At 33.4% G+C, this 21,827-nt stretch overlaps 1 protein-coding gene across 2 annotated transcripts in view; it reads right to left on the reverse strand.

Annotated features, from left to right (window-relative positions):
• The window catches only part of GLS (glutaminase), a 71,592-nt gene extending 50,235 nt beyond the window's left edge, over positions 1 to 21,357 (reverse strand). For both annotated transcript variants that reach the window (XM_011974218.1, XM_011974219.1), the window contains exons 1-6: positions 21,259 to 21,357; positions 20,787 to 20,908; positions 15,868 to 15,997; positions 14,187 to 14,266; positions 11,021 to 11,184; positions 5,020 to 5,078 (exon numbers count right to left, since the gene is read on the reverse strand). In XM_011974218.1, the coding sequence (XP_011829608.1) occupies positions 5,020 to 5,078; positions 11,021 to 11,184; positions 14,187 to 14,266; positions 15,868 to 15,997; positions 20,787 to 20,857 (504 nt within the window). In that variant the 5' untranslated portion in view covers positions 20,858 to 20,908; positions 21,259 to 21,357. The remainder of the gene's footprint in view (positions 1 to 5,019; positions 5,079 to 11,020; positions 11,185 to 14,186; positions 14,267 to 15,867; positions 15,998 to 20,786; positions 20,909 to 21,258) is intronic.
• Between the last annotated feature and the right edge of the window lie 470 nt (positions 21,358 to 21,827).

Here is a 21,827-nt window from a genome sequence, read left to right on the forward strand (position 1 = left end):
TATCCCAGTTGGAAGATCACTGTATGAGCATTATTAGATACTGTATTATTTTTTAAAAAGTTATAATCATTTGTAGTAAAAACAGTTGGAACATTTTTTAAATAAACCAAATTGGAATATACTTATCAAAATTTCTAATCCACTCACCAAATGATTTAAAAAAAACAAACCCATATGGGTTGTTTGAAAAGGGTAACCAGATCCTGATATTAAAAAACTATACAAATTTTTCTGTAAATATGCCTGTCAAGTTACAGAATTTACATTCCTTTGAAAAATACTATATGAATGAAAATTTGATAAAGCACCACTGAGTTTTAACATTATCTATTAAAAAATTAATGTAACTATATTGCAGTGTTTTTATACAGTTTTTTATAACATATTTATGAATTGATTCATATATCATACTTTACAACACAGGTGAAAAACACTGTTAACAAGGACATCTGTCAATAAATTTAATACTAAAATGGCTCATTTAAAGTCAATGCATCAATCAGAGTTATTTTGTAAGTATCACACTTGATTCCATTCATAAAGTATGGAGGTGCAAGCCAATTAAAAATTAGACATCACAAAGGAAGAGGCAAAAAGAGGTAACTAAAAATGATTTTACAAAATATTCTTAATTTAATCTTATGATTGAAAATGGTTTAAAGCTAAAGAGTATTAGTAAAATAAAAAATAAGACACTCCAGGTAAAAAAGAATGTTTTTCTAGATCTAGTATTTTCATAGGTTAACCCTAAAAATAAAGTTAACAGAACAATTTTTAGTTGACAATAAATGCTCTACCTTTCACTTAAAAAAAAAAAAACTAAAGCATAAACTGATATAAACGTGAAGTAAATAAACCAATATAATCCTGTCTTCTGAATGTTGCCAGTCCAAGGCATTATGCATTACTCTCAGAGTCACAAACCACTCTTATAAGCAAACCATGTCTTATAAGCATACCTAACAGGCTATTGCTAACATGACCAAATTGAACATTACATAAACATTAACTAAGCTTATCTTGATTTTCAATGAGTATGATTACAAATTATTTAAAGAAAAAAAAACCCTAATTTTTAAAATTCAAAAATACTTTTGATTAAAAAGAAAACTGAGCTTCTTTAAATGACAAAAACTGGAAACTACCACTAGAATGAGGCATGCCATGTAGAATGCCTCACGCCTGTCATCCCAGCATTTCGGGAGGCCAAACTGGGAGGATCACGTTAGGCCAGGAGTTGGGGACCAGCCTGGGGAACATGGCAAGACCCCATCTTTATAAAGAATTAGCCCTGCTGAGAATGGCGTAAACCCGGGAGGTGGAAGTTGCAGTGAGCTGAGATCCGGCCACTGCACTCCAGCCTGGGTAACAGAGCGAGACTCCGTCTCCAAAAAAAAAAAAAAAAAAAAAAAGAATTAGCCCTGCATGGTGGCATGTGCCTGTGGTCTCAGCTACTCTGGAGCCTGAGGTGGCAGGATCACTTGAGCACAGGAGTTTGAGGCTACAGTGGGCTATAACTATATCACTGCACTTAGACTGGGCAACAGAGAGACACCTTGTCTCTAAAAACCAAAAAACAAAAAACTCTAAGAAGTAAAAACATAGAAGATAGTGTAACTTTTACTATTTCTAACATGAAAAAGCATTGTGTGGCAATTATTTTGCAGCATGTTGTCCTCATTTTCCTATCTTAACCCTCAAGTTATCACCAGATCTTAACTTTTAAACTAAAACTAGGTGAAATTTTTACCAGTGAAAAGACAAAAAAAAAGAAGTAAGGATACTGCTATGTCATATAAAAATAAATGTTCCTTTCAAATTTATTTTTATTCTTTCCTTTTAATCAAGCAATCACACATTATCACCACCCCCAAATAAAACAGATTACAACAAAAAGTATTCCTTTAAAGTTAGTAGCTACCACAGAGAAGAGAGGAAGTATAGTACCCTTATGATTTTAAAAATTATGTGCATTTTAAGTATAAAATTACATTTGTTTTTAAAAAGGTATTTACCTATATAGCTTTGTTTAAAATTTTAAATATTGTAGTTTTCCTATAAGCTTAGTAGTTAAGAATTTATGCAACAGGCTCCTTCTGTCCAAATTCTCCTTTTTTCCACAATCTGCTAATCCTTTTGAACATTTGCTCTGCCTCTTCCCCCATTTCCTGAGGATCACCACCAATCCTACAAGGAAAAAATATCAACACTACAAAATTATGAAATCAAGAGTCTTACTAAAGACTCTACTTAATTTTGGGGTGGGGGAGTAACATGAAGAAAATGATTTTAATGGCACCATGATAAATTCTTGAATTTTGAAAGAAAAAAAAAAAATCACAAGTAGTCTTAAGGTCATCCATTAAAAGAGCTAAAAACAGAATTCACCTCTAGCAGCCATGGCGAAGTATCCGTGGCGTTAGGTACTCAGATGCAAGCACCTTGGAAAAGGGCCTGTTTCTTTACTGACTAATGTCCAAAGAATGACTACATAACATTTGCTATCAAATGAGATACAACTTTTAAACCAATAAATTGCTATCGTTTGAACTAGTTCAAATTAAGAAAATAGTACTTCTGCATTTTGGACAATACAACTATGCTAATTAAAATTAAAGATGTCATCAAGAGAAATAGCAAACACCTAGGTTAAATATGGCGGAGAGAATTGTAATGAACAGCAAATTGAATATCAGGAGATTTAGTTCAAGTTCAATTCTACTGCTGTTACAACCTTGCCAGGTTCTCAGTTTCCTCAGTTATATAAAGTAAGAGAACTGCGTTTGACAATGTTTAAGCCCTTTTGGCTATGGTTTTATTACCTAAATTTCAAACCAATACCAATTTATAAATACAAAGTGATCATACAATTTGCAGAGATCACATTATAGATATTTATATGAATTTAATCCTTTCCCTAAAAGATCCTAAGAAAAATATTACACATTATGGGGCATTCAATTTTACATAGGGTTACATCAGGCTTTCCTCTCCAAGATTTGTTATGAACTTCACTTAAAAAAAAACACTTGAGACACACATGCTAAAAACAAAACAAAAACTCAGGAGAAACTGACCTTAAATATAAACCATACCCTGAAGCCTCATTTCCAACTTTGCCAATAGATTTAAATTTTTATGAAAACTACTGATCAAATTTGTAGGTACAAGATGACTCAATTAAATTTTTGCACTGTTGAACACTGAACCACACTTATGTTGTACGCATCTTTTCACTTTGTTTCTAATCGCTCATACTAAAATGTAACTCAATATATAGTTTATGGCTCATGACTAAACATGGCAAGTGAAACTAATGAAATGATAGTGTGATATGATAACCAGATATGCAACTCCCACATGCAGCATTTCGGTGTAGTCTGTTAAACCCATGAATCGTTAAATGAAAGATTTTTAACTATGTGCAGTTAAGGAAGTCTTCTATTAATTATTTACATAAACCCCTTTTTGAGACTATACGTAGTGTATGTTAATTTCTCTCCAGTTTAAGAGTTCTTAAACTAGGATCCATGGATCAGCCTCCAATAGTAGTGAACACCTGGAAGTTTACGTAAAATTATGGTATGTGGGTATTTTTCTGGGAAGAAACAATTTTGGTGTTTTTCTCATCAAGTATTATAGTAACTTTCCTTATTTCTAATTTAAGTTACTTGTTCAAATCTAAGCAATTATTAATGAGGCTTTTCTCTCATCACAGCATTTATTGATTTTCTTATAAGGATCCATTTACTTTTGCATATCCCATACTATGAAGTAAGCTACCTAAAGGTGGGACTGTGCCTTGCAAATAATCGCATTGTCAAGTTTCTTTCACCTCAAACTGACAGCTTTCTCCATAGCCTATTACAATTAGTTACATTTTAAAAACACTTGGCTATAACATCTACTTCATTAGAGTTATAAGAATCAAATGGGCCAATACTTTCAAAGAATTTGCCTTGAAGTAACAAGTAAACACATAGATTCTTAAGATACTAGCCTTCTATTTTAAAAGCTTTTTCTCACAGATATAAAACTCTTAAAGGATTTCTAGTATACAAATTAGATGAAGCGTTGTGAACTGGGCCAAGGGTATAATTTATACTCAAATATCCTTCATGTAACCAGGGTACCTCATCCACGGTAAAGCATTTACAAAGCCATGTAGTTATGCTTTCCTCTAACTTGGAATAGATAGGCACAGATTTACCAAAGAAGTATACAAATGTTCCAAACATAAATAAAATTTATTTAAATATAAATAAAATTTACAATTAGAAATTAAAAATCTGAAACATCTAAAATCGTGTGATAGATTTAAAAATCTATTACACAAGAACCATTTGCAAATACTTATTTTCAAATACTAGATCTTCCAATTATTAAGGCAAACCAAACACTAAAAAAAAACAAAAACAAAAAAAAAACCTCACAATGCAAATTTCAAAGCATAAGAAAATATAACTTAATTGGAATAAGTCTTATTTAATTGTTTTAATTAAAACCAAATGAAATAAGTTCCAATAAAAATTGTGATTTCAGCTCATGAGAGTATCAAAGACTTGAGAAAATCTGAGGGTAAATGTAGTTTGTCTTAAGTACTAGAACATTTGTTTCTACATATACTAATAACAAATATGCAGTAAAATGCCTTTAATTCTACTTATAACTGTTTATTCTAGAAGACTCAAAAGGAAATGAAAGGAAAATTACCAAAACTTAAAAAAAAAAAAAAGCCTCTATGCCTTTATTCAGCAGACTTTAAATATTTTCCAGATCTTCAAGTCAAGAGTAAATAATTGTTGGAATTTACAATGAGTCATCTGTTTTTAATTTTGCCTTGAAATGACTACATCATTCATTTTGAAATAAAGATCCTAACTCTATACCGTAAGACAATTTCTTAACACCATGAGAAAATTTTTCACAATTCTACATAAATAATCCCAGATTCATCTTTATGCCTTAGCTATTAAAAAAAAAAATTTACTAGGTTAAAATGCAACATCAACATTTTACCTTTATTAGTGAAGTCACAACAATTGCTCCAGCATTTACCATAGGATTATGTGGTTTATCTGTAAAATATAAAAGCAATACCATTATTTCAAATACTTAAGCACTTGAGTAATATTATATATTAAAAATAACCTTGGAAAAAGCACAGCTAACGTAAACTCAATTTTGCTTTTTTCTAAGCGCTTTATTTTTATCTTTATATACAAGTACATACACAGAAGGATTTAAAAACACAAACAAGTGATTTACATAGAACAATAAAATTGTAAGGGATTTTTTTTTTTTAAGAGCCAAAGTTTCATACTATCACCCAGGCTGAAGTGCAGTGGCACAATCATGGCTTACTGAAGCCTTGACCTCCCAGGCTCAAGTGATCCTCCAGCCTCAGACTCCGAAGAAGCCAGGACCACAGGCACAGACCACACCTGGCTAATGTTTTATTTTCCGCAGAGACAGCATCTCCCTATGTTGCCCAGGCGGGACTCAAACTCCAGGACTCAAGCAACCCTCCCGCCTTGGCCTCCCAAAGTGCTGGGATTATAGGCATGAGCCACCATGCACAGCCTATAGGGGATATTTTTAGGTTTTCTATATTTCCTGACAATAGCGGTATATTTGTATTTCTTATATAATTTTAAAGTTACTTAAAACTTTACATTCTTCCAAACTCCTATTTCTTCTCCTAATTCTTTTTTTTTTTTTTTTTGAGACGGAGTCTCGCTCTGTTGCCCAGACTGGAGTGCAGTGGCTGGATCTCAGCTCACCACAAGCTCCGCCTCCCGGGTTTACACCGTTCTCCTGCCTCAGCCTCCCGAGCAGCTGGGACTACAGGCGCCCGCCACCTCGCCTGGCTAGTTTTTTGTATTTTTTTTTTTTAGTAGAGACGGGGTTTCACCGTGTTAGCCAGGATGGTCTCGATCTCCTGACCTCGTGATCTGCCCGTCTCGGCCTCCCAAAGTTCTCCTAATTCTTATAATAAATAAGAATGTAAAAACTCAACTGATTATATTCTCATTCACTGCATGACACAAACGCCAAAAACGAAACTGTTGGGGACAGTGAAAACATCTATTTACAAGCAAACCTCAATGTCTTAATCTATCTACCTGGTGGTTACCAGAAGTGGGGGAGTGGGGAGAAGGGATTGCCAGATGTTGGTCAAAGGATACATAATTTCAGTTACACAGGAGAAATAAGTTCAAGAGATCTATTTTATAACATGATGTAGTTAATAACAAGTATTATATGTACTTGAAAATTACATATTGAAAATTGTTAAGAAAGCATACTTTGTCTTCTAATTACAAATAAATATATGAAGTAATGTATGTTACTTTGATTTATCCATTCCACAATGCATATATATTTCAAATCACTATGTTGTACACCATATACACAATTTTTATCTGTCAATTAAAAGTAAATAAAAAGAAAAAAATTATACATTTTGGGTGTATTCATAATGCCCAGTTCCAAAAGTTAAAATAAAATCTTTGTGCTATATCTGATTATTACAATTGAGATTTGCCTATTCCAAATTATACTAAGAGAAGTTTGATTTTTCTGAGAACACATAAAATGAGAACACTTGCTGTTCCAGAAGAATACTATGTGGCATGAGGGGGCCAAAACCTAAAAATGTTCCAAATATTATCCACCTGAAAGAAAAGCCCACGTAGAGAGAAAAGAAGAATTTAGAAATCAGATTGTGTTAAATTACTTTATACTTTTATTTGTATGGATGTTCATTATCTGTCATTTCAGAGCTTTTGACATTATCAGGCTTAGACTCTACGGTCCTAGAAGGCTGCTAATCTATGTATTCCAAACGGTATCACATAAATGTGAGTATTAAATATTTTCCAAATGATAAATACTCTGCAAATGCTACATAAATTACACTCAAGATGTTTAAAGAACACTAAATCATTTTACGGCATGACAGCCCAATTTTCAGACGTACGTAATTGCTCACTCTGCCTTTGGCTCAAAAGCCAGACATCTGAACATCTGGAAACCCGCCAGAGAGAATGTAACACAACACCAGCCTAACTGCAGTATAAAACCTCGGTCTAAGACCTATGACTGTGAAATTTTCTTGTATCCTGCTCTGTCTTAAGGTAAGATGGAGTTGATGGGTTTAATTTAGAATTTTTGATTTAAAAATATTTATGAATGGCAGAAATAACCTATGACACTAATAAAGGCTATCATTTAAAGTAATGAGATACCAGAGCATGTTATACTAACAAAATGGACATGGGTGACACCTGAAATTTATGGACATGTTTTAAACTATAATGCAAAAATACTGATCAATTTTAACAAGTATTTATTTTCCCCAAAGGCAATAAAATACACAGCATTCTTTCATATTATATCAAAAGAAGCTTTTCAAGCTGCTAAGCATATGAACTTTACAAGGGTTTTGTTCACAGGTGAGGCTGAGTCAAAGTTTGCTAATACATATCCTAAAGAACAAAAAATATTAAAGAGGGTTTCCAATTTAATTTGGATATTTATATTTTAGGTATTATATTGGAATTTTACAGTGCCAAGTAAAAATTGGAGTTAAACTCAATTATCTGACATTACATACGTTTACAATATATTCTCTAGATATAGAGAAAATATTCTCTATCTGGTTGGGATATATACGGTTGCGAAGAATGTGCAGTGCCCATTGTGGATGGTTGGAAAAAATGCGCAGTGCCCTCTCACATTCTTCCCAACCATCCTAAATTCATCCTATCAATTCAGACCTGTCATCCTCATGTAAATTAACTCAACTCCTCTTCTTTCTCAATCCTCCATACATATAATCAGCACATATATTTTGGCACCTGTCAATTACATACTTGTAAGATAATACAATTAACCGTATTCGATGCTTAAGTATGTCTTCTCCCATCATGTATTAGAAACATGTAACTGTCTTCTGTATCCTGTAGTCAGAAAACTTATTCCAAGAACCAAGGCCCATGTACCCTCCAGAGCTGTTAACAATACAGACAAGGAAAGCTATATAAATAATTTGTTGATTAACCTGATCACTATAAGGTAGAAAAAGACTTCCCTGGGAGATGGTAGTTTGCAAAACTGACATTTCCATAAAGTAACTTGTTTGCTCACTGATAATGATAAAAGATATCAGCCACCTCCTACCAAAACTTTCTATGCTGCAAACATTTTAAAACTACTGTTACTGCTGGGCGCGGTGGCTCACGTCTGTAATCCCAGCACTCTGGGAGGCCGAGGCGGGCAGATCACCTGAGGTTGGGAGTTCGTGACCAGCCTGACCAACATGGAGAAACCCCATCTCTACCAAAACTACAAAATTAGCCAGGGTGGTGGCGCATGCCTGTAATCCCAGCTACTCGGGAGGTTGAGGCAGGAGAATCACTTGAACCCAGGAGGCAGAGGTTGAGGTGAGTCGAGATCGCGCCATTGTACTCCAGCCTAGGCAACAAAAGCGAAACTCCGTCTCAAACAAAAACAAATAAACAAATAAAAAAAACCTACTGTTACAAAAAACTACTACAATTTCTCTATCTATGCACTATATCCCTATTAGTCTTAATAAATCATCACAATCTTATAAAGCTAGTATAACATTAATATTTTTATTTTTTAAAAATTTATTTTAGATATACACATATATACATACACACACAAAAAGTGTATGGTTTCACCAAAAATCTACCCTTGCAATTTTAAATATGAACGAGATCTTCAAATTGTTTTTGCTGGGGCTAAACTAAATCAGGATTCAAGAGCACAGGCTCTAATAAGAATTCAGGAAGGTGTACTATAGTAAAGCCTGTATTTACCGTTACTTTTTTTTTTTTTTTGAGACGGAGTCTCGCCCTGTCGCCCACGCTGGAATGCAGTGGTGCCATATCGGCTCACTGCAACCTCCGCCTCCCAGGTTCAAGCAATTCTCCTGCCCCAGCCTCCCAAGTAGCTGGGATTACAGGCGCACGCCACTACGCACAGCTAGCTTTTGTATTTTCAGTAGAGACGGGGTTTCACTATGTTGGTCAGGCTGGTCTCGAACTCTTGACCTTGTGATCTGCCAGCCTCGGCCTCCCAAAGTGCTAGGATTACAGGCGTGAGCCACCGCGCCCAGCCTTACCGTTACTTTCAAGACTCATGGTGTTGGCTCAGGCTTAGAAAACATCTATGAATATCGAGGCAAAATCTCTTGTTAAACTTTATGTTTCATTCTTATTATAAACAATTCTAAATTCCCGATTTCTTATTTTTTTCTTATATAGAATACAGTATCAATAATTCATGATTTCTAAAACCATAAATATACATGGCAAAAAAATTCATTACTTATACTGTTAAGTTCATTTGCTCCAAGCCCATTTTATTTGCTTTTTTTTTGTTTCTGAAATCTTCTAAACATTCAAATTACTGTATTTGTTTTCTTTTTCTTAAGTATCTTCCTCAATCAATTCACTAGACACGTCTATTCTCCTTTGTTGTTCATGGAAAGTATTAAATTTTTCTTTTAAAATATTTGATATTTTTAGAATAACAGTATTAACTCTTTCAATATTAAATCTAGATGTCAATGAGCTTAGTAAATAAAGTGCTTCTGCATATGATGTCCTTATCAAAGTTGTTAATTTATGGTAATGTCCATAAAACCAAATGTAGCATCAGAATAAAAAGGTTATGGTAATGCAGCCATAAAAAGGGATGAGTTTGTGTCCTTTGTAGGGACATGGATGCAGCTGGAAACCATCATTCTTAGCAAACTATCACAAGAACAGAAAACCAAACACCACATGTTCTCACTCATAGGTGGGAACTGAACAATGAGATCACTTGGACTCAGGAAGGGGAACATCACACACCGGGGCCTATCATGGGGAGGGGGGAGGGGGGAGGGAATGCATTGGGAGTTATACCTGATGTAAATGACGGGTTGATGGGTGCAGCACACCAGCATGGCACAAGTATACATATGTAACAAACCTGCACGTTATGCACATGTACCCTACAACTTCAAGTATAATAATAAATAAATTTAAAAAAAAAAAAAAAAAAAAAGGTTATGGTAAAATGGGAAAGAAAATGTAACTGCTCTCTAAATAGGATGAGAAACATAAGAAAATACTAGTCTCACGACTTCATCTTACAAACTAATAAAATAATGAGTATAAGGCACATTTAATTTTTTATACAGCAGAAAGAAAAAAGTATAAAAGTGTATCTCTCACAGCCATTACTACAACCTTAACTCTCACTTTCTTCAATTCTGTATCTTAACTCATCAATCAGAAACACAGCATATGCTTCAAAGATTAAAAAACAAAAACCAAACCATGGGAATAGTTTAACTTAGTTTGCACTCAGCTAAATGATGTTTAGACTTAAAATCTCTATCAGATCAAACTAACTACTTTTGTCCTCCCCTTTTCTTTTGAATTCCTGTAAAGTCATAAGATTTGTTATTCAAGCATTAAACACAAAGCATTTTTCAAATTTTTTAATGTTATAAGGAGAAAAAGTAAAAACACTCACTAAAAAATAATAATCCTCACTATCTCAACCAGGGCCACAATAAAACTTTCAAATACTATATACAACATAATAAAGTAGAGAGAAAAATATACGAACACCCATGTACCCATCATTTAGCTGCGATAATTACCAACATGTAGTAATAATCACACCCAGCACTCCCAGCTGCCTTAACTAAACTTTTTTAAAGCAAATCTCAGGCATTTTGAGATTTCACTCTATTTCCCTAAAGGTGGTTATGAAGAGAAGTTCATATTCTCCCTAGCCCACTTCCCAGTGGCATGAGATGCCTAAAATAATCATTTTTAAAAGCAGGTGATGAAACTCTCTCAATGGATTGTATAGAAATCACATGACAAATATTAATACTTCCAATTTTAATCAAAAAATGTTTAAAACGACTTAGATTTACATAGGAAAATGAGACATTTCTTTTTTCAACCAATGTTCATGTAATTCTTACCATCTTCATTCAAAAATAGTTTGTTGAATCTTAGTCCACTCGGCTCTTTTCCAACATATCGATGCACACATTCAGTTCCAAGATCATTAACAGCAATGGCATATTTCAAAGGTTTTACACAGGACTGAAGACAGAAGGGAACTTTGGTATCTCCAATAGAATGCCTATTTAAAAGGAGATTTTAAAAAATAACATCAACTGGGAAAAAAATGTAAACTGCATAGTTGGAATTATTCTTTTTACATGTTAATTCCAATTCCAACAAAAATTTTCCCATAATTCAACCACAAGTTTATGTCAAAATTAGAGAATAAATTTAAGTACAGTCATCCTTTGATATCTGTGGGAGATGGATTCCAGGAATCTCTGTGATACCAAACTCCATGGACACTCAAGTCCCTTATATAAAATGATAAAGCATTTGCATATAACCTACACACATCTTCCCATGTGTTTTAAATCATCTGTAGATTACTTATAATACCAAATACAACGTAAATGCCATATAAACAGTTGTACTGTATTATTTAGGGAATAATGACCCATGTATCCATGGGTGCAGACCCCATGGATACAGAACTGACCTATGTTGAAGAGAAATACTGTGAAAAAAAGCAAAAGCATAAAAGTATTCACGTAACAGAATAATGGTTTTAAAGTAGGTAATAAATATGTAATGTGGAAATTTTCCTCTGAGGGCAAGAGAGTAAGAGCACGCTCCTCCTGACTCCCACGTGTATTCAATCACATAAAATAAACTAGCCCTTTTAGAAATTATTCACCTTTTTTTTTCAACTCATAGCTGTAAGCTGTGACTAAACCATGGTTAAAAAGTTAAACAGAGCTCAGTTTAGATTCAATACTATTTTCTGAGACCCTGTCTACAAATGCCTCATCTTACAAGCCACATCCACTCACAATCCTGGCCCCATTAAAAGAAAAAGCATCCAGTTTTATAAACCTGACAGAGCTGGCACTAAGTTCAGTAGGCAGTCATCATTACCATGGAGATAAATAACAGAGCAAAAAGAAAGCTTTATATTACCACCAAACTGAGAAGTACTTGAAGTAGAGAAAAGATTTGGGAATGAAAAAGTTCTGGCCAACCCAATTATAATGTAAGCTTCACAAAGGCAGAGATCTTTGATTTACTTACTGATATATCCCAGGTTCCCTGAACAATGTCCCAACACATCACAGGGATTTATTCATAGTGAAAGTCATTCATAGTTAAACTGGGCACTATATTAATAACCACCCGAAGCAGAGGGTGACAGAGACATCAGAGGTCAAACAGGAATGCATACCCACCTCACTTCTGAGTATACTATAGAATATAAATACATATGTATAAATACCAAAAGAATACTTTTCCTATCAAATTTATTCATGTGTAACTATAACCTTAAACTATATAGTTATACTATGTAAGATTATAACTTCAAACTTGACAATCATTCTAAAGAATGATTAAAAGCTTGTCTTATTACCTTTGGATTTAAAAATACATATGTTCTAGTTCTGAAGTCAACTTTTTGAATTCTCTAGATAAAAAAACTAAGAGACATAGAGAATGTTTAAGAGGAGAAAAATCATATTCAATATTACATGATAATAATTTCCTTCAAATTCAAAGACTTCCATTTCTTGATAAACTATTTCCTAAAATGCAAAAACAGGAATACCATTCCCTACTGGAATTTGCTTCATGGTTAAAGCCACCATGTCTTTTCATTTCATTGTGTCCCTTCATAGCACACAACATTTAATTCAACACATGGTGACTACTCAGTACATTTTACAGACCCAAATGACGATAAAAGCATTTAATAATGCAAGAAAAAATAGACTAGAAGTTAAGAGATCCAGGTGTTCATTTCACCTTTGCCAATATCATGTCAACTATGGGCCTCAGATTCCTTACTTTCAAAATTAATGGGCTAACCCATATATTTTTTATTGTAAGTACTTGAGGATAATTAGTAAAAAAAAAAATTAAAATCACCTAAAATGAAGGTCCTTAAGAGTCACAAATTTTTGGCTAGGGGAAGAGGCTCATGCCTATAATCCCAGCACCAAGGCAGGAAGATTGCTTGAGGCCAAGAGTTCAAAACTAGCCTGGGCAACATAAAAGATCAAATTTTCATAAATGGAAAAAAAGTTTTTAATTGCAACATTATCTTGAAAAGTAAAATCTAAAATTACTAGGTTAAATGACTTTTGGTAGTTTTAACAAAATTTAGGTAAATTTACAACTCTGATATAAAGTTTTCAAGCTGTATTCACTTACAAGTTATCTTATGTAAGTTATATTTTAATAAAACAGAAATACTTTAATTAAAAAAACAAAAAACAAAGGAATACATCTCTGAGCTAAGTCTTTAAATGAGTGAAAAAAGAATACTGATTTTTCTCTTTAGCATAATTTTCTGATAAAACTAAATTATAAGGTGATAATAATCTTTATGTCTAATTCCCAGCACAATGAACAGTGTCATTCTTGAAAAAATATTCTAGAACTTTACCATTTTCCAAGGGCCTCTCTTAATTCTTTGATTTTTAAATCAAATCATTCTCTTTAAAGTGCCCTCACATCACTATCCTTTTTATAATTCTGCAAGTTCCTCATCTGTCAGCAGCTGTGCCTGCAATGTAAGCAATTCCCAAATGCTGCTTTCATGGACTTCATGAAATCCTACATGTTTTCAACTGACTTTTAACTTTGCAAATGAACAAATGAATAATGGGATACGTTATGTTGTACTGTCTTAATTCTCATGCTAATTATATCAGGAACACAAGGAACAAAGACAATGACAGATGGGTTACCAATGTTAAATTGAGAAATAGGGACTAATTTTATTATAGTGTCATGTTTTGACAAGTCTGCTTTTCTGAAACAAATTGGTAACTGCAGGTATTTGAATAATACTCAAAAAGTGAGACTACAACTGTGACTAAAATAGATATAAAACTTAATATAATGTTACTGTTTCAGTTGAGTTTTTAAAACTTAAATTAAAATCTAAATTTACCTTTTGAAATTATGTCCTGTTAGGAAATTAGTCAATTTTCGTTATAAAAGATGATCTTCTCCATGTCATTCTCACCATTATACAAAAGTTAAGGCTTAGAGTTCGTTTTCATGAATTTGAAATAAACTTACCTCTGTCCATCTACTGTACAAACAGACACACCCCACAAATCAGGACTGAATTTGGCCAGTTGAGGAATATAATCTGCAACCTATCCAAAAGATTGGAAAGAAATGAATAGATATAATATTGGCAAATAATATATTTTCTTCCACCAACAAATTTCTTATCTCATTTACCTTCTACCAATGACTAGTTATTTTACAACACTCAGTGGCTTCATAGTCTTCTATAACAATGCTCATGAAAACCAAAGGCAAAACAGAATTGAGAATTATGAGATCTAAAGTGACTTCTCTCAGTCTCTATTATTTATTGTTTTCCAATGCATTCTTTCTTTCTAATGCATTCTTTCTTTCCCATGTTTAGCAGGAGAGTCTAGCAGAGGAACTTGAACTGTCTTTTTTTGTTTGTTTTTTAAGCAGGAAAAAAGTAAAAAATTTATTTAATCAGGGTCATGGGTGCTAGTAGGGTTTCACTAAGACATTAGGAATCAAGTACTTAAAAATAAGTAGTAAGTATTTACACTGAAGTTGTTACACAGCTGAATCTTAAACATGGACTCAAACTTCAAAGAGTGCACTTATATGCAGATTCTTTTCTGCCTCTGCCACCCCCAAGACACAAGACCAATCCCTCCTCTTCTTCTTCAGTCTAAACACAAAGATGATGACAATGAAAACTTTCAAGGTGATCCACTTCCACTTAATAAGTAGTAAATGTATTTTCCTTGTGATCTTCTCAATACCATTTTCTATCCTCTCACTTTATTGTAAGAGTATGGTATATAGGCCGGGCGCGGTGGCTCACGCCTGTAATCCCAGCACTTTGGGAGGCCAAGGCGGGCGGATCACAAGGTCAGGAGTTCAAGACCATCCCCGCTAACACGGTGAAACCCTGTCTCTACTAAAAATAGAAAAAATAGCCAGGCGTGATGGCGGGCGCCTGTAGTCCCAGCTGCTCTGGAGGCTGATGTAGGAGAAAGGCGTGATCCTGAGAGGCAGGGCTTGCAGTGAGCCAAGATCGCGCCACTGCACTCCAGCCTGGTCGACAGAGCCAGACTCCATCTCAAAAAAAAAAAAAAAAGAATATGGTATATAATAAATATACAAAATGTGTTAATGGACTATTTATGTTATTGGTAAGGCTTGTAACAGTAGTTATAAGTAGTTAAATTTTAAGGGAGTCAAAAGTTATACTCAGATTTTTGACTGTGTGTGGGGTTGGCATCCTTAACCCCTGCTTTGTTCCAGGGCCAACTGGATTATACTAAAGCTACCCAAAGTTAAAACAAAAGAAAACAAAAACTTTCTATATGAAAATCAAACAGTCCCTAGTATTATTTAGAGGATTTTAAAAACTAGAAACATTTCATTTAATACGGCAGGATATCAGATCTGCAGAAATTCTGAATAAGGTTTTTTAAATTAATTAAAATTTTAAAATCCATCACCATCATCTGAAAATAAAAAAATCTTACTCTATTTCTCTTTAGCCAGAATAACAAAGTTAAACATTTAAAATATTGTAAAAACACTAAATCCAGTGGCTTCACTTAACTTAAATTTCTTAAGCAAAGCTAAAGTGTTTTCTTTGGCAAAACGCAACTACACAATTTACTCTCTAGACTTCAAATTGAGCTGAATTTATTAAGTGATTGGGTTACGAAAATATGTACATCAAAAGCATTACCTTTCCTCCAGACTGCTTTTTAGCACTTTCATATAACTCATCAATGTGTGAGGTAAAAGACATAAAGTCAGGAATGACAAACTTTCTTCTAAAGGCTTGTGTCAACAAAACAATGTTGCTCTGAACACACCTGTGGAATGTAAGAAAAATAATTAATAAATTGGGTACCTTTCAAATATTAGAACTTGGTAATAATAGTAACAATTAGGACACTGTTTAATAGATAAATTTATCATTTTATACAACTAAACTCCATAAATTTTGCTTTCTATATTATTTTCTTTCCTTCTAACAGTCTTTCAAGTAGTTGCTTGTAAGCTGTTCAACATGTAAGAGAAATAATCTAGATGTGCCTAAAATTGTGTCAAAAACTAAAAGACAAGGCATTCCACCAGGTTTAAGTATTAAGACCATCTGAAACAAGCTTCTTACTCAGAGTTGGTAAACATTCAGCATGATGACATCTGGTTAACAAAATTCAACTGCCTTGGTTGAGATCTTGTTTATTTATCAAATAATCTCAGAAATACATCTCTTAGTTCTTATATCGCTATTAATAGCATTTCATTTAAAAATTAAACATTTTGCATTTTAACATATTTTTCCTTAATTATATAAACTTTGTTTAGTCAGATTAATTTACCTCTTAAATGAAATGTCTGTTGAAATGCTTGCAAAAATAATGTATAATTTGAAATAAAATTTCATATGTAGTATAATAAATTTTATATTATTTGAGTCACCAAAAGTGTTATATTACAATATTCTATTTAATATAAGATATGTAAATACAATGCAGAATAAAAATGTTTCACTGTTAAAAAAGTATTTTTAAAACATAGTAAACCAAGTGGATGGGAGAGCATGACATTCTGAAATCTAATAATTTGAACTGTATTCTGCTTTTTGCTAAAAAGAATAAGCCAGAAAATCAGTATATTAATGTAGCCTTTAAAAAGTTCTGCAAATAGATTACAGCCAATCGTATATTCTGAGCTTCTTAAGTCTCTATAACACAGTAATAGAATATTTAACTAATATTTAATTAATAAAGGAAGACTTGCTAACCATGGTGTTAAGCCATAATACCAACAATAACAAATCTTAACAGTAAGATGCTCTCAGTATTTCTTGTTTAGTCTGTAGTAAATGAGAAATTTTTAAATCTCAATATTTTAATTCAGGTTGTTCTAGATGAAACCAAATTAAAGTTAAAAGCCAGGTTTCACAGTTTATGAATAAGAATTCAGAATAATATAAACTCATTTGTTCAATATAAAATTAACGCACAGTTTAAAAATAAAATCCTAATAGAAATGACTACTGTTTCAGTCATAAGGATCCCCCTATTGACATTAAAAAATTATAGTCCTAATTTCCATAAATTATATATTACTGACACGCTAGAGCTAAGAAATATTTACTTCAATAAACAATCATTTTCAGATAGTTTCAATGTTAATCTCAAAAATGTTACCATTGTCTTAATATTTTTAATGTTTCAAAAAGCTTCTAAAATCCAACTTGCAAGTATCAGAGTTGCAAGAGATATACATCAAACACCACCTTTCTCAGAGGAAAGAAAAATAGAATTCCTGATCTTAAACCAGTATTTATATCTACAACAAATCAAATATATTTCCTCATTTTTCAAGAAGTTATAAATGCAAAAATGAGAGCTGCTGAACAAATTTAAATTATTAACCTACTACCATTTAACTATTTTAATCAGCACCTTTAAAAGGATTTATAATTAACAAAATTATACACTCAGTGAAACTTTATGAATGTTCTGCTGTAGCAGAAGGTGCTGGTAAAGCTGTTGCAACAGCCTTCACTGTTAAATTAACAGGTGACAAAGCCAATCTTGCCTCTCAGGAGAGTATCTAACTGCATACTGATCACCATTCCAAACAGTAAGGTTTTTCTTGAGAGTTATTTTAATATAGATACCATGAGTCTAACTAGGAAATTAGAAGTCATATAAAATGAACTCTGAGGAGGTGCTTATGCTTTTCAGCAAGTTATATCTATCTCTGTCCTTTGTTCAGTTTTCTTATCTGTAAGCTGGGAATAATCATTTTCTTTCCTCAAGTGTTTATAACTAAAAACTAACGAAATGCACAATGATTTACAAGACATTTCTCAACAATAATATTTCATTTGTAAAATAACATAATAAATATGAAATCTTTAAGAAAATCAAACACACAAATGAAAGGCTACCATTCACTTTCTTGCAAAACAAAAAGATCAAAAAATTACGACCATACAAAGAAACAGTTCTAACACCTATAAAGTTAAAAATGCATGAATAAATAAAGGATTAGTTTTCAACACAAATACTTTTACTTCTATTAGTTTTAAGGTTTACTAGCATTAAAAACAATTGACTATCAAGCTGGGTACAGGCAGTCTCCAACTTTCAAACGGGTATACTCCAAAAGTATACTTAGAACATATTTTCCCAAGTTAAAAAAAGTCACACATAATAGTTGTTTCTCAGATTACCGAAAAAGTCTAAAAATATTAATCTACAATGTATTTTAGGTAAAATATTAATACATTGCTTCAACCAAACCTACGCAACTTTATAAATTATTTCTCTGGGGAAAAATGAATCCCATGTTTTAACATCTCCTCCCCAGCTGCATGGAAGGGAGAAGTTTATTTCGGGCAACACTAACTAGATAACTTCTTATATTTGAAAACAAAGAAGGCCGGGCGCAGTGGCTCACGCCTGTAATCCCAGCACTTTGGGAGGCCAAGGCGGGCGGATCACGAGATCAGGAGACCGAGACCATCCTGGCTAACCCGGTGAAACCCCGTCTCTACCAAAAACACAAAAAATTAGCCGGGCGTTGTGGCGGGCGCCTGTAGTCCCAGCTACTCCGCAGGAGAATGGAGTGAACCCGGGAGGCGGAGGTTGCAGTTGAGTCGAGGTCGCACCACTGCACTCCAGCCTGGGCGACAGATACAGGCTCCATCTCAAAAAAAAAAAAAAAAAAAAGAAAGAAAGAAAAGAACATCTCTGAAGCAATCATCTTTCCAGGTGACTGAAAACTATTAAAAGGTTAATAGATGGAGGTTTTGAACTACCTCATTCTAAGAATAAAGAGAGAAATAATTATGCCTATAGACTTGTACTTTTCTACTGGTTGCTCTTATAGACCATAAAACATTTGTCAAGTTAGAAACTGCCTGTATTACAAGCATAGATTTTTAAAAATTGGATTAGTGTTTAAAACAATAGTAATTACTATCTCTTAATATAATTGCAGGTAGAAAATTTAATGTTTGCAGTTCCCTGGCTTAATAATCAAAGGATTTAAATTGTTTTTAATTTCATATTTAAACACAGCAACATGTTTATAAAACATAAATATCTTTTCAAGTATTAAAAATGTGTAACTTTGGGAGGCCGAGGCGGGCGGATCACCTGCGGTCAGGAGTTTGAGACCAGCCTGGCCAACGTGGTGAAACCCTGTCTCACTAAAAATACAAAAAAACCAGGCGGGCACCTGTAATCCCAGCAACTTGGGAAGCTGAGGCGGGAGAATCACTTGAATCTGGGAGGCAGAGGTTGCAGTGAGCCAAGATCATGTCACTGCACCCAGCCTGGGTGACAGTGAGACTCCGTCTCAAAAAAAAAAAAAGTGTAAAATACTGCTTCCACTTAAAATTCCAAAGCAGTTCCCCCACTGATTATCAATAGATCTACCTATCATTACTGTAACAAACTTCATTCACAGACACAACAAAATAACGCCCACAGAAAGCACTTTAATCAGAATATTGTGCAGATAGCTCATGAACACGAAAAATAATCCTTACTGCAAAGACACAAATAAATTTAGAAATGATGTTTTTCTGTCTCTTAAAAAGCAGGTTCTGGAGAGTCAAAATTCCTAACACCAACTGCAACACAGACCTAAAGTCTACACTTTAAGGTCAGCTAACAGAACCAAGAACCTCCTGGTGAAAAGCTGTCAGCAGTGCTTCACAGCATGCCAGGAAACTTCAGAGAAATACAGTTAAATACTTATACCTTCAGATGACTTAATACTCCAGGAGATATCTAGAACAAATCACCCAACCCCCCCCCCAAAAAAATAAAACAAAAGTAAATACATCCATACATAACAAACTTTCAAAGTAGATGTAGAAATTTTTTAGATACATGTCTGGAAAAAGCCAATGTCTTATAGTAGTATTTACAGTTTTATACTAGTTTCGACTTAAACAGTAGGAGTTTAAAATACTATTTGATTCTTTGGGATCCATTACACACATGTCCATTAAATCTTTAAGTAATCAAACTAATAGAAACACATTAATGAAGATAAATAATAAATACATGCAAATACAGGAACATCTTAAGGCTTTAATCTCCAATGTTGCCTTTAATTCTTTACTGTTTTGAAGAAAATGAAAATAGCCAAAAGCCTATGTATTAATATGTCTGAAGAGAGAAGCAGACAATGCAGATATGTAAATGTGAGGAACACAGTTCTGTCTGAAGCCCTCTCATTTTACGATGTCACCTAAATCACCTTGTGGAAAAGAACTAGAGACCATGCTGAGAAAGCCTGAAAGTCATGCAGATGAACTGGGGATCAATATAAGCAATGACAGGACAAAGGATGTGCTCTACTCAAACTGAATGCAATCTCCAAGTACTGTAAACTGGAAACATCAGTGGCTAAATTTCCTTAGAACAGATTTAAAGAAAGAATACTCTTAGCCTGGTGTATTATAGAACCTAATGTGTACCAAGTTCTTCAAACAAATGATGTTTATAAATCCCCTTTTTCCATTACACAGGAAGCAGTGGCCTTCAAAGATGCAATTTTGTTTTAAAAGCAGAATCACCGTATAGCATAGCAAATCACCATTAAAGGTTTGGCAGAAACTTTTACTTTTTAAAAAGATCTTTGTCTAGCATGACACCATCTGATGTTGTTTGAAGAGTTAATCTTAACATATCCATACACTCTTTCAACCTGGGATCAGACGTTCGCAATCCTGTAGATTTGAGTGCCTGTTTTTAAAAAAATAAGAGTTTGTAAATATATAGTGCAAATAACGTATATGTTTATACCAACTATAAGATTTTACTCCTGTATATAAAAACTTCTACCCAACACTTGAACATGAATATGGCATCTTAGTGTCACTATTACCCACTTTCTGGACAAGTTTCTCATTGTTTCTTTCTTTTTCTTTCACTGATTACCTTGAAATGAGCATGATAAAAATTTGAAAACATAATAAGAGAAATAGTGTCAGTCAGAATCTACATGTCAGACGACCTTTAAGACTATATTTCAATAATACTGTATTTATTATTACTGATTTTTTAAGTTAAGATAGAAAACTATAAAAACTTACTGTAATAAATTTATGAACGGGTATTTTCTCTTGTCCTTCCGCAATTGTATAGAACAGCAAATCTTCCAAGCTAGGTAACAGACCCTGTTTTATTTTACTGAAGAGGTAGAAAGAATACAAAATTAATCTTTGTATGAACATTCTAATGGATTTTAACTAAATCCATTGTTAAATAACCATTGAACTAGACTACAGCTGAGCTGATATACCCAAGACTACAGTTATAATAAAAGTTGATTTGCCAAAATCAAATCAGTACCACTATAAACCACACTGAAAAACAAGTTAAAAAAAAGAAAGAAAATTATTAACACATATTTTTTAATCCCAGGTTTTGAAACCCTGATCATCAACTCTAGTTGTGCTAATGCCCAGCCATCCCTTATGGTGATGCCTTCCTATACAGCCCAATACAATCACCCAATACAAATTTCAGAGCTCAGCAAACGTTCCAGTAAGACTCAACACTGTTCAGTTGTTTTGGGGGTTTTTTAAACATGATGACTATATTTACATATTATTCAAATAGTTAACCTGATTATAAAATCTGGGAGAGACAGCAATTAACT

The sequence above is a fragment of the Mandrillus leucophaeus genome, unplaced genomic scaffold, assembly GCF_000951045.1.
Source record: "Mandrillus leucophaeus isolate KB7577 unplaced genomic scaffold, Mleu.le_1.0 Scaffold143, whole genome shotgun sequence".
NCBI lineage: Eukaryota > Metazoa > Chordata > Mammalia > Primates > Cercopithecidae > Mandrillus > Mandrillus leucophaeus.